Source organism: Orbicella faveolata, unplaced genomic scaffold (assembly GCF_042242905.1).
Source record: "Orbicella faveolata isolate gen_17 unplaced genomic scaffold, um_ofav_v1 contig_48, whole genome shotgun sequence".
NCBI lineage: Eukaryota > Metazoa > Cnidaria > Anthozoa > Scleractinia > Merulinidae > Orbicella > Orbicella faveolata.
The window spans coordinates 1516632-1530679 of NW_028301578.1; the positions used below are offsets into that span (position 1 = coordinate 1516632).

The window sequence follows — 14048 nt, forward strand, 5'->3', positions numbered from 1 at the left end:
TCCGGTCCGACTTTTGTACCTGCCCTATTTCTGACCGAACTTTTAATTGGAATTGGCGAGACCTTTTTTTTTTAGCTAAACTATATATCGACGAAATTACTAAAGACTGTCGGAAACATGTTTTACTTCGGAAATAAACGGTCGCCCTTTTTGTAATGCAACCCAATCTGGTCTGTGCTATGGGACATAGTAAATTCCACGGCCGGGAATGAAACCGTGACTTCAAACAAATAAACAATGAATTTAACCTGTATTGCCGGTCCTGAAATAACTTTTTGCAACCGAACATGACAGGTTGCATAAAACGCAACTGTTTTAAGCTTTATTTCAGTAAATATTTCCTTCAGCGGTAAGTTATCTCAAATTAATTATTGGAAGGCCGCGTAGTGAAACGTTTTCGACTTCGTTTCTTCTTGGTGTGAAATCGACATCTCGTCACAAATGTCTGGCATTCGAAGCGATAAAACATACTCGGATTAAATAAAGTTACTTTGGCGTTGCGATTGAACTGTTTTACCGCTATATTACAGAACCAAGCAAACAATTTACGTATTTGCACAAAGAACTCATAATATAAGGACTTAAATGCCTATACCCGTTGCCCTCAGACCAACACGCAGAAGTCCATTGTTTACTTTTCTTCATGTCTTAGGTACTAAAGATCGGGGGTGTTCAGCCGGGCCTCAAAAACCACTCGAAGAATAACCCAAGCCGATTTTAATACATGTTTTACAACGACATAAAAGTGTTCCAAAGGCGAAGTTTCAAGGACTTTGGAGTTATGGCACATGATGAAAAATATCGCTGATTTTTATTCGTAAATTACGAATTCGATCTCGTAACTTAAAGGGATTTTTTTAAAAATTGTGTGTTTATTCTCAAATGGCGCTCAAGTCAAGTTCTAACCTGTTTTGACTAGCTGAATACTTTGTCCGTCAAGAAAGAGAAATGATAAGTTTTGGTTCTCCTTTACACGCGAACGTAAATAAAGTTTACATTACCGTATTTTAAGCCTTTGCGATCGGCCATTTTGGTGACTGTCGAGGCGAAAATCGTTTTCCTCGATTTTCTCGAATTTAAAGCGCTTCGAGCTCAAAAGAGCTACATCACGTTTCATATCTACCTAAGGGCTATTTGTGGACGGAAAGAGAGGACGATACCCTGTTAAACGTGAACATTTTACCAGGGTTATTTACGAAATTCCTTTGTACTTTGCCTAAATTATTTACATTAAATTTGCTGTTCAAAAAAGAGGACGTGCATATATTAGAAATCGTACACTATTGCATTTCGTTTTCTGGTCGACCTTCGCGGTCCTCCCTCGGTTTGCTGCTCTGGCTGTACTTCAACAACCACCCTTCCATCGTCTCTGTCAGGGTACCCTTGGTGTGCCGTGCTTGATGAGGGGGAATGTAACGCGTCCGTGATAGTCCTTGGTCGGGGTTGCCTGAATACCTTCTCTACACTTTTTTTGACTTCGCTGTGTTGCTCCTCGGGGATAAGAAGGGTGTCGGCTGCATCAGAAATCGCGTAGTTCACATGCGCCAAGATGTCTTTGAATGGAAACTCTAGCAACTTGGCCGTAGTAAACTCAAAAGGGTTCTGTCCGATCGGATTGTAAGCTTGGAAAAAACACGTGATACTTTCTTTCTTCGGGTCATCGTAGGGGACCGGTCGTTTGTACTCTTGGCGGCCATGGTCTCCAACACGAACAAGACGGACAAGGCTACCGATCACATATGATTTGTTACGTCTGTCCAAAACCGCATAGTCATTGAACAAAGTAGTAACTCTACCACTGTCGGCATCCTGATGGTGTGGTGCGCCTTCCTGAATTTCGGTATTCTTGGCGTTGACGAACCCTTTGCAATCTATAACAAACAAGGCAACAAAAGAATTACAAATGGTGTGTCATACGTAATTATTATTCTGCTGTTCAGGGGACGCGATGAAGTTGACTTCGTACTTATAACACAACCGTGACGCCTAAAAAAGGGCTACTTCTACTGACCAACTAGATCAACTAGAATAAAAGTCAATATAATACCTGTCGTGAGATAAGTGAGGATCCTCATTCAATACAGACACCAGCGTCGACTTGTATACTTCTTCTTTCCTACCAGGAATGGTAACTTTAGGAGAAACTTTTTCACGGTTAGACAGAAGTGCTTCAGTATTTTGTTGTTCATCTGAATCAAGCTCCACCAGGCCTTGAAGGAGGGGTCGCTCATCCTGGAGACCCTGACAAAGTGGCAGCAATTCATCTGCAAACAGAACAGTAGAAAGGGAATAACTATCATGTGTGATAGAATGTTTCCAGGCAGAAAATAAGGGTAAGTTGTTTTAGATTTAACACTCCTTTAAAGCTAACATATGTCTCTGCCTTTATTGATAAATTGTTTCCTTTACCTGAGATCGTTGGACCACCAGCGCTGATATCGTCTTCGTCACCAGCAGTGGGCGAACAGCTGTGGTTTTCATCGTCTTCATCCTGGTTTGAACGAAATGCATTTCCTAAGCATTCAAAGGAACGGTAAAACCAATGATCTTCCTCAGCTACATGCCCCCATAATGTTGGTCTCTCCCTCGCACATTGTTTTCCAGGCAGCTATTATCACCTTCACGTTCATCGTGACCATCGTTGTCATTGTCATCATCGTTATTGTCTTCATCAGGATCATCAATGGTGGGTTTCATTCCAACGGACCTTGCTAGAGAGCGATTTGTGGCTATGCAGAAGTACGGCATGAAGGGGAGGGCATTTAAGATTTCGAATGATCGTGGACAACTAGATCATCTGGAGCGTGAACTTGTCGACCCGTTGTGGTCATTCGAAAGACTTCAGTGGTAAGTACCTCGATCAAGAAATGTCCAGGAAAATATCCTGTTTATATGTAGTTCGCTTCAGTGACACAAAGAACTACAATATAATTAATGCGAAACACCTTCCTTACAGCGTTGTAACTGGAAGCCCGTAAAATGACCCAAAAGGAAGATGGCACGTAGGAGGAGGCATAAACGTCCCACTTACAGTCAGGATTAAAACGGAAAAGGCAAAGGCCGAAGATTTAGTTCCGATCGTTCGTGACTGCGGTTTCTCCTGTGAGATAATTACCCCGACCGCCGCTGAATAGTGCAACTCAAGAATGAAAGCACTGCCAACTGGAGGGCCGTCGATAAAACCAGGAACATGGAACATTCCGAAACATCCCGGAACATTCTGGAACATCCCGGAACATCGAATGATTATCATAATTACGCGAAAAAATATGTAAAATAAAATTTTAAAAAATAAAATCAAACAAAAATAAACTGGTATCAGCTCGGAAAATAGAAACAAAACAAAAACATAAAAAAAGGAAAAAAGAAAGAAAAATGAAAGTGACTGCAATGAGTGAAGGCTAGCAACTAAGAAGACTAAGCCATTCCTTCCAGCCGTTCACCGTCAGTTTAATCACGTGACTGTCTTTTATTCCCAGATTTCGTTTTTCACAGAAAACTAAGGTGGTGGCGTTCGAACTCATTAATCAGACCTAAAAGTATGGGTACACGAGTGTGATTCCTTTATTCAATTCATTACGTCAATACAAAGATATGCGTATACACGATTTCTTATGAAGAAATAGTTTCTCCATGAGATAGAAATAGAAACTCTTCGGCATCGAGTTTCTTGTCTAAACTAGTTCGGACTACTCGACCTCTGATGACAGTGTAAACAAATACAAACACAAAATTTAAAAACATTTGGCGACGCGCCCGCCGTCTTGCGGGGTCGTTGGTCAAAACTTTATTGTCTCTAGAAATATTTGTAACAAGTGTTGGCGATCTGAAATTGAATTCTTAGTGTCGCCAACAGTTCAGATGCATCTCCTGGAAAATGTTTGTCCACTACAAGTTAATACTTAATTAATTAAAAATACTTTTACCGCAGGCTATAATCGATTCATCGCTAGTTCAACTTCACGTGCAGATCGTTATCTGACATTCGATCAAATAGTTTTCTATCGAGTCATTCGAACACCACCAACGTAAACCAGACATGCGAAAACCGCGCGTGAACGCTCTGCTCTATAAATCTGTGATTACCACTAGTTTATTAATAACAACTTGCTTGTTACTCGGGCTTCCGGAAAGGCCGAGTCTGCACTTAGTGGGTCATAGTGCCAGGCGTTCCTAGCGGAGCGGCGTGAAAACTGGGGATGATAAATAGCAACATGAAGACGGAATAGGGACAAAACTATGAATACTGACTTAACAAGCAACTGTACGATGCTTAGACAAACACCTCAGATGTTGAAGAAATCAGGGATCAAAAAAGGAGACGCAATGAATTACCTGGCATTCGTCGTCAGAATCGTCCACGTTTGTGTTGAAAAACAGAGTGCTGAAAAGCGCCGTGACGCAATTGGCGGGAAAGAGGGGAGGAGCCTGCACTCATTGTGTTCAGTTGAATGAATACCCAACGCTCCCTACCCCTCTGATACCGACTCCCCTATCCCCAATAATATCTTTTCATATTTCAAGCTGATACCAGTTTATTTTTGTTTATGTTAGTTTTAAAAATTTAATTTTACATATTTTTCGTATAGTTATGATAATTATTCGATGTTCCGGGATTTTCCGAAATGTTCCATGTTCCTGATTTTATCGACGGCCCGCAGTGAGGTCTGGGTTTAAATTTCGGCTCCGTTTTTTTTTTTTTTTTTTTCTCACGTTCAGTCCATTCTCGTCCCCAGAGCCTCCGTTTCTTTTGGTCACGTGGTCGGAGAAACGGAGGGCTCTGGTAGCAGCCATTACCGAATGTCCGTAATTCACGGACATCCGGTAACGCATGCGTAATTTTGGCCTGCATATCTGCTCATGCTCAGAAACTAATCCTGAGGGAGGGGAGAGAGGAATAGAGTGTACTCTCCAGATGTAAACAGATCGGAACATTGACATGTGTTTTCACTTCGCTGAAGTTTAAATAGGTGATTTAAAGTTAAAAAGAGAGTAGAAAGCGGCCTTAAATGCCGTCGCTGCTTCAAACACAATTGCAAGCTTGTCTAATATTTTACCAACGGGTTTCGCTGCGCATTTTGTGGTGGACCGTCTAGAAAAATTCAGGGATCGATAGCTGTGTTCTTGTTGTTTCTTCTCTTCATATTCGGTAAAAAGGAGAAGTTTAAAGAGCGAGATGCAATTGTTAAAGCTTTCAAGCAAAGTAATCAGGATACCACATGTATTACGTCTATCGATGACACGGTGAAATTTGTTTATGGACACACGGAAGCGTTTGTGGAAATCAGCCGTGGAAATTGCATCACTGACCAGAGGATTTAAATATACGCCGTGCTGATAGATAAAGGGAGAATCTTTTAATGGTAAGAACTTTTTACCTCCTGGTTATTTACATAGGTTTCTAAGCTGCAGCAGGATAAAAATCTGTTGAACTCGGCAAAGTTTTGTTGTACTGTAGTTTTGCTCATCTTTCCTTGCAAGGAATGTAATAAAGGTGCTCACTTTCATATGATCTATCGTGCCCTCATTTTTTCAAGTCACCCCATTCTGTTCTATTTTTTTTCTTTACAAAAAAGGGTCTTACACAATCATTTAACTGTCAAATTAAATCAATCAATCAACTTTTATTGTGCATTATTTACAGAATTAATTTACATGAGTATTATAATTAAATAAATATGAGAAGAGAAATCTATTTTGCATATGGCTATGGAAAGAAAAAAAAAAGTATGTGTGTGGTAACCGGGGTATAGGGTAGAAATTGGCTTTTAAAGTCGTTACTACCATGTTAAGGTAAACGCAGTGAAAAAATAAATAAAAGTCGTATGCCAGGTGTTATTGAGTGGTTATATATGTCTGCTGGGGGCTTCCATAATGGCTCTGCAGCAGTTTTAATTAGCTTATTTGGAACATCTAATGATGATTTTTGTACATTCAGGCTTGAGAAAAGCCTGGTCACCTGAGCTTCTGTGACTGGAGACATCACAAAACTAGATATAGGGCTATTCCCACCATTTTCTCCCCAACCCCCACTGCTTTTGTTGATATAATTTTTTTTGTTCATTTTATACCTTTCAATCAGCTTATATAAAGCTTAATCTTTTGGGTGCTTTCAACAGCAACAATAACAACAATTTATTTCAGTATTCCCATATGAGTACATGGTGTTACAGTCGAACCTCGACTATCCGGAGTCATTGGGACTAGACGAAATAGTCCAGGTAATCGAGGGTCCGGATAATCGATAATCTGAATATTAATGAAGAACAAAACTGTTTAAATAAAGCAACAGTTAATCGTGAAAAAACACTTTTACAAATCGCTTGGAAAACAATATGGTCTACTGTACATCTTGAACCACTCAACTCTGAGCCAATCTGAACTCATTCGAGTGTTCTTCATTAGTTACGAAGCGTGCAAGCACTGCTTTTGCCATTTAAAAGCAAAACAAACTCGCTTTTGACTGCACTTTTCAATGTTATGGTTTTAAAAAGAATATTGCTACGGATCTTGATCATGACTAATAAATATTCATGACAAAATTGGGACTAGAGAAAAAGTCCGGATAATCGAGAAATCCGGATAATCAAGGTACGGATAATCGAGGTTCGACTGCACCAAAAATATAAAACAGCCAAAATGATGTAACTATAAAATTAGTATTTGGCATTGGTATACATGTAGAGGTGCCTGGTGTGAAGAGAGTGATTCATATTGGTGTGCCACAGTGCACATTATGGAAGATTTTTTTTTAGGAAACTGGATGAACAAAATGAATGGGAAATAACGCAATATTCGTGTTACTTCATGCTAATAATAAGGCTCTTCAGCCTGTTATTCGACCATGTACAACAACAAATCTCAAATGCATACTTTCTACTTCTTGTGGTTGATCGGAACATCAACCACATAGCTTTACAATTAACGATGGTTCTATCTCCATCTCCTTTTTTTCAGTATTATTTATTGAACTGCAAGAGCAACATTCCTATTTGAATTATCCATATATTGTTATCCTTCGAAGAATTTGTGTCGCACTATTATGGTCTGAAAATTAACAAAGAATAGTAAATAATGGCAGGAAATAAATAATCTTTCAAAGGCTAACCAAAAGATTATGATATTTTTCTTACGGGGATATTAATGTAACTCTGTACACCTATAATGTTTGATTTGTTTTTAGTAGAGTTTCCACATTACATTTGGAAACCCACTAGTCTGATAATTCTTTCATCAGTTATATAAATAATAATTATTGCCTCCATATTTGTTCACAGTTATTTGAATTGATGATAAATTATTGTTATTTACTGATTAATGTTATTGTGAAGGAATAAAGTTTTGCTAATTGGAGTTGCTTCCTAACTAAAGTGGAGAGAGAGGAAAGGGCCTCAAATTTCAGCTATGGTTATCTATGGTTATTTCCCTTTACTCATCATTTCCACAAGTAAATTATTAAAAAAAAAAAATTTGGGTGGAGGCTCTAAAGCAAACTAAACTCTTTCCTGACCACAAAAGGTTTGTTCGTGTTTTTTTTTTGGGGGGGGGGGGGGGGAGGGAGAGGGAGCTAAAAAACAGATATTATATATATCTCTAACAGCAGAAGCTTCGTAACAGGTACACGTAGTAACAGATACATACATAACAATCTGTGGAAGAAACAAACCAAATTTAATGTTCAGACCATTTGCTACATCATCCAAGTACATAGCAGAGTATTATAACACGGACCTATGACTCATTTGGGCAATTTAATATCATTCAATACATTTTGGACTGCTAGAATCTGATCTGCTTGATCTTTCAGAGATAGAAAACTCACCTTCGGATTTCCAGTGCCACATTTGCTCAGCAACAGTGATATTTCTTCGTCTTTTCACCAGGCTCTAAGTTTCCTTTCAAGCTTTTCATAAAGGAAGAAAAACGTTTTTTGAAACCCACTGCCGGTTCGAATTTAATTTTATGATTTCTTGGGGTATGGTCAGCGACAAAGTAATTGTTGTATTAGCTGGTTGATTCTCAGAGTTTTAAACGTTTCTTCCCACCTTCTCCGTTGCTACAACAAAGGACGATGATTACGATCGAGAATTACATCGTTGCAGGCGATGTACTTCTTTGGTTATGTGGAAACTTTTACGATTCCTTCGGATCGATCGGGAATGGTCACCATTTGTTTTGCTTTTTTTTCGTAAAGCGCGCCTGTGTCAACTGAGCGAAGGTGCCGCCATTCGGGCCGGAAGTAAAATGGAATGCGTAGAGCTTTGTAATTTTCACTTCTGCTGCGCATTCATTTTTTGTCAGCCAATGAAAAAATTCGAATTTTTGGATGCATCCAGAGCTACTCGTCAACGACATTTTAAGACGAGTAGCACTGGGGACGAGAATGCGTTCAGTCACAAATCGCCGTCTGGTCTCTAAAGTGCATGCGTCACCTGAGCATGCGTATAGCACATGGAATTTACAAAAGTTGTCGTCGTGAAAAGTTAACACGTATTCCATGATTTCTAGGGCGATGAAATCACATACAAACGAACACAGCGTTCAAGGTAGACCAACATTAAAGGACGTTAAGCGTTTTCCGAACGGGTCGGTCTGCAAGCCTTATGAGAGATCAATTTACGAGCGAACATTTTGAGTGAATTTATCAAGAATCATGTTATACTAAAGGAGCCATCAAAGGGAGCTATCAACTCTTCAACTTGATAAAAAGCATCTTCAGAAGCATCATCGTATTTTTAGACGTAATCGTGAACCAAGCAGAATCCCAACACGAACTCAAGAACGTCTGAGCAACAAGAGCAGAAAGGTTAGCTAATTTGTTTACGAATGTATCTGTTCGAGTACACCTAAGTAAAATGCTCTGAGAAACTTCGCAAAGTATAATAAAGATAAAATCTCGAACTAAACGATATTCTCTCGTTATTTTCTTGTAACAGAGTTATGTCTTTACAAGAGTGAAGCTCATGTAGCGAATTATTGTACATTTAAGCTGAAAGAAACTAATGTATGTTAACCCCAGCAAAACAATTCTTGGCTTGCACTGTCACGCAATCCTGACGCAATAAAGAAGTTATTCGAAAACCATTTAGTGGATAAAATCAAGAAATTGTGATGTTATAGGAGGTTAATAAAGATGACACTCCTCTAATTTTAAGTCTGTGCGTTTTCCCAAGCTCAGATATTCGTCGAAATATTTTGCACAAATTTACAGAGACCAGTATGGAGCCGCCATGTTGGTGTACCTCCGCGGTACGCCAACATTGCGGCCGGAAAATAGTGTAAACATCTGGAACTTATTTTGGCTATCTAGGCGACTGATTATCTGTACTGAACAAACAAGCATTTACATAATCACTTTTCCTGTTACTTTAACTTCTGAATGGCTAAAAATCACGAGATAAGTATATGATTTCGACAAACGCGTTCGTAGGTCTATGTCACGCACCGTCATAACTATGAAATTCAAAATGTCTCGCCGCTTGCTCGAGAAACGCAAATAACAGCGACAAAGGCTAAGGAAAATAGACTGAAACGTTTATAGGCTGATATAAAGACCTTGACTCATTTCACGCCCTAAAGGCCTGCAAACGAGTAATAAACTATTAATCGATTCCAAGAAATGCAATCAAAAGCAGAATAGCTTAAGCACATCAATTCGATTGAATTTCGTACAACTTCATAGCAGAACATTTAGCTCAATTGCAATATAGCTAGTGGTTCTCAGTATAACGACTGCCTGGGTACATGCAGCAAAGCGTCTAGTTACTTTAAGGTTTTTGAAACCATAAGTTGAATTTAGCACGAGGGTTTCGGTGTAGGATTCTCAGAGAATGACTTTAATGGAACTTGTAGTGTGTCGTATTAAAACTTCTTGCTTCTTTAGTGTTCCTTGATATTGAGTTTTCGCTACTTTGACAGCTGAAATGTTCACCACTTGTGCTTTGATGCTGATGAGTTGCTCAGAGGCTACATTATTTAGTGCGGAAATGCTGGTCACCATGCCACTGGGTATCAGATCATCAGAGTGGTTGAATCCTGTGGTTTCTTCGTTTTGGATTATCTTGGTTTGGTGGTTCAATATTATGTCATCAGTTTTGGATATTGTATAATGCAAAATCTTCACTGCACATTTTGTGTTTTAAAACGTTTTGATTTCACGGTGCTTCTGCTGTGAGAAACATACAGCTCGACGAACTCTATCTTTACATTGTAGGGTGCAGTTGAAGTACTTCTTGTCAGAGTTGTTTGCATTTTTTACTGAGGATAGACCATGTATATAGCATATCATTTTTCCTGGTACAGTTGGGGTAGCAATATCTGTGAAAAGGACAAAAGGTAGTTTTGGATGAGAACATATCATTTGGGGAAATTCATTTTAATAAAAATTGCTCGTATTTGTATGTGTTACTACGGCATATGTTGTGTTTGTAGCAGATAATTATTGTTTACAAACAGACAGACATACATATAGACAGACAGACATTAGAACTTGCTTACCTTCCATTTCTTCTGTTTTCTTGTTATTCTGAGAAGGGCAAAATATAATTTAATTAATTATTATTCAGAAAATAGAAGACTTGCAACAATTTGTAACAACAGTGTCATCAAATAATGAACTAGCTTAAGTTTGTTTGTTTTTGTGGCACACTTTTTACTTAAGTTTTTATCACAATAGTTTATAAAATACTCAACCTTTTGCTAATGGAACCCAGTGTACACGCCAAGTAGAAACCACGTGACAAACGCTTTGCTCTCGTGGACAAATAAATAAATAAATAATTAAATTTTGCTGGCTTTGACAAAGTGTGGGAAATCCCACACAAAAACGGAGCCGAAATTTAAACCTAGGCCTCACTGCATGAGTAATAAAGTATTAGAGCATCTGTAAAAGACTAATTCAGAAAGACAGGCCACATTTATTTATTTATTTATTTATTTATTTATTTATTTATTTAACTTTATTTATACACGGGTAAAACATCAAGACTTAAAGTAAATACTAAAATTTGCATTAATTATATTGTTAAGATACTAATCTACTACTAATTAAATTTAATGACAACAAAAATAAAAACAATAACGAAGTGCCTGCTTTCCATGAATGTCGTGTGATTGATTAACTTATTTATTATTATAAAATGTTCGAGTAATTGCGCGCGCTGTGATTGGTCAGTTCGAGTTCATTATAGCTCCATAAAGCACTCTGCTTACGTCACGCGCGTGCATTATAACTCAACATATGCACGCAAGCTACGTCACGAAAATTTTGCCCTGGACAAAATTTGAGAATCAGCTAGTCCGTCCGCCATTATGGCTGAAGAATTTCCACGGTTTCAACTCGGGTTCGAATTCCTGAACGCCGAGAAAAGTAGCAGCGTTAAGGAGTCTCAAAATGAGGCACCTGTTCCAAAGAAAAAACGGTTTGCAGAACTGACAGAAGCGGAGAGAAACCGGCTTTTGGTGGAAACGCAAGCAAAGTCTACGAAGAGCTCGACAAATTGGGCAGTAAACGCTTTCAAAGGTATGAATTTACGTAAACATGACTACAATCCAATACACATCTCAAACACTAAAACTTAAAACCTGTTTTAATTTAAAAGGCAGAATGACGAAAAAAGCATATTACAATGCTTCCTAAATAATGAGTTATACTGGCTTATCTACATCTTTGTCAACAAAAAGCAACATTTCACTTGTTTATACAATTAAATGTTTTCTAGCAGCTGTTGCGTATATCATTTAACAGTTAACCACTCGAAATACGCTTGCAACACTTAAAGGCTGAGTTGGAAAAAATGTTTTCTTTTCCTAGAATGGGGTGCACAAAAAGTTCCTGTGCTGCCAAAACTAGAGGAAATGAGCGACGAACAACTTGACAACAGTCTGTCGCAGTTTTATACAGAAGCACGAAGCAAAACGGGTGAAGAGTACAGCAAGTCGTCCTTAATTACGTTCAGAAATGCAATAGAGAGGCATTTGAACAACCCACCTTATAACAGAAGTTTGAAGCTAAATTCTTCAACGTTTTCAAATTCCAACCGTATGCTGAACGCCAAAATTAAGAGCCTGAAACAGCAAGGGAAGGAAAATGTGCAGCACAAAGAGGCCATGCCAGTTGACGACTTGCAGAAATTGAAAGCTGGTCCAGTATTAAGCCTTGCAAATCCATGGTCTTTGCTGAGAAACGTGTGGTTCCATGTTGTTCTCTACTGGTGTAGAAGAGGTCGTGAAGGGCAGAGAAATTTGAAGCCGACGAGTTTTGCATTTGAAGTAGACGAGCAAGGCAAGCGCTACGTTACTATGACCCACGAAGAGACCACCAAAAACCATCCCGGTGGACTTCAAGACCGATCCAGCTTTGAGAAGACGGCTCGTATGTACGAAACAGAGAGTGAGAACGACGGCTACCGAGCGCTGAGCTTGTATATCTCCAAGCTGAATCCGAAATGCGAAGCCTTATTTCAGCAACCTCGACGCGACTGGAATGAATCCGCCATCACACCCGAAATCTGGTACGAAAACCGCCCGCTTGGTGTCAACACTCTTGGAAACATGATGAAAGAAATAAGTACAAAGGCCAAGCTTTCCAAAGTTTACACAAATCACTGTGTTCGGGCGACAGCGATAACCTTGTGGTCTCAAGCCGGTTTGTCAGATCGCCACATCTGCCACATTTCGGGACACAGAAACCCGAATAGTCTCCAGCATTACAATTCTCGTCCGTCGTCTATCCAGCTCAGGAAATGTAGTGATGTCTTGTCTACTGCTCTACAAGGGGCCGACCAGACAAAACAGAAATCTCCACAATGCGATGAGCCTTTTAGTCAGCCAAAAGCAGCAGAAGTATCAGGCAGAGTGGTTGAAACGCACAGCCGATCATCCACCACAACGATCCACAGCGAAATGCTTGGCGGCATGTTCAATTCTTGCACAATCGGTTCAATGCAAATCAATCTTTATCCTCCTCAGAGCAAAAGTCAGTGAACTGGGGAACTGCTTCAGCTTTCGAAGATTCTTTTTGCTGTAATAATTTCTTTAGAACCGTTCTGACTTTTTTTAGAAAACGTTTGTTTCTTGCCACAAAGGGAACGGTTTTACTTTTCATTCAGCATTTAAGCCAATAAAAAGAAAGCATGTACATGTAAGGAGAATACTTATTTTGATTAATTAAAATTCGCAATCCTTTTCTTGTTTAATATGTCTTTATGTGAATGTGGTGGTTTACATTTTATAAAAGAAATAAAAAAACCTTGCCCTTCGTGCATTGTTGAGTTATATAAGCACTTGGGAATTTTTAAGAACACTCGAGAAGTGCGAGAAGCACTCGGCTGCGCCTCGTGCTTCTCTATGCACTTCAGCTAACAATGCTGTCCTTGCGAAAAAACCCCTCAAGGAGTTGAGTATTTTGGGCTGAACCGAAGCCAGCCCAGTTCTTTACAAGCGCCCACGATCAATACCGCTAGCCATAATAACCATGAGAAAATCCATTCATGTGTTTCCTCTTCCTATATGAATATGGGGCTCCGCTTGGCGGCCCTTGGGGCCGCCGGAGCTCTCATATTGAGAGAAATCTCAACATGCGAAAACCAGGAGTCGGACCCCGGTCACTTGATTCAGAAGGCCTTTAATTGACCACTACACCACCAAAGCATCAGCTGAAGAAGATTGAGTTTTGTAACTATCAATACTGCAAGCCTAAGATCACAAAATAAAAGCTAACCGCAAGCAAACCCGAGTGGAACTAACCGCAAGCGAACAGGGATGTAACTAACCGCAAGCACTCGGCATAAGTGGTTTTACCATATATAGTGTGTTTACGTGGTCTCCGTTCATTGTTAATTTGTACAAAAGCCACGAAATGTCACAGAAGGGAGAGGGGCCTCTCTTGATTACCTGTTTTATCGTGTGCTCGTTCTTCGTGTTTTGTGAAGAAAGTTTTGGAAAAAATTTCAATCGTTTTAATTTGGAACGGGTCGGCCCACGAATTATATTGCTTGAAAGCCTGCCAAATAAGCAAAGTGCATGCTCATTCTCACGAGATAACAAAT

At 39.3% G+C, this 14048-nt stretch overlaps 1 protein-coding gene and 1 pseudogene across 1 annotated transcript; one reads left to right on the plus strand and one right to left on the minus strand.

Moving 5' to 3' along the window:
* Positions 1-9797: 9797 nt before the first annotated feature.
* Positions 9798-10371, minus strand: LOC149095894 (uncharacterized; annotated as a pseudogene).
* A 741-nt stretch (positions 10372-11112) lies between these two features.
* LOC149095895 (uncharacterized) lies at positions 11113-13196 on the plus strand. The gene is made up of 2 exons (XM_089281446.1): positions 11113-11521; positions 11813-13196. Exons 1-2 carry the CDS (start codon positions 11311-11313, stop codon positions 12982-12984), a joined length of 1383 nt encoding a protein of 460 aa, XP_089137572.1. The 5' UTR covers positions 11113-11310; the 3' UTR covers positions 12985-13196.
* Positions 13197-14048: the final 852 nt, after the last annotated feature.

Coding starts and splice junctions, on each gene's coding strand:
- LOC149095895 (XM_089281446.1), top strand. CDS start 11,311: ATGGCTGAAGAATTTCCACGGTTTCAACTCGGGTTCGAATTCCTGAAC. Junction 11,522..11,812: donor GGCAGTAAACGCTTTCAAAG/GTATGAATTTAC, acceptor TTCTTTTCCTAG/AATGGGGTGCACAAAAAGTT.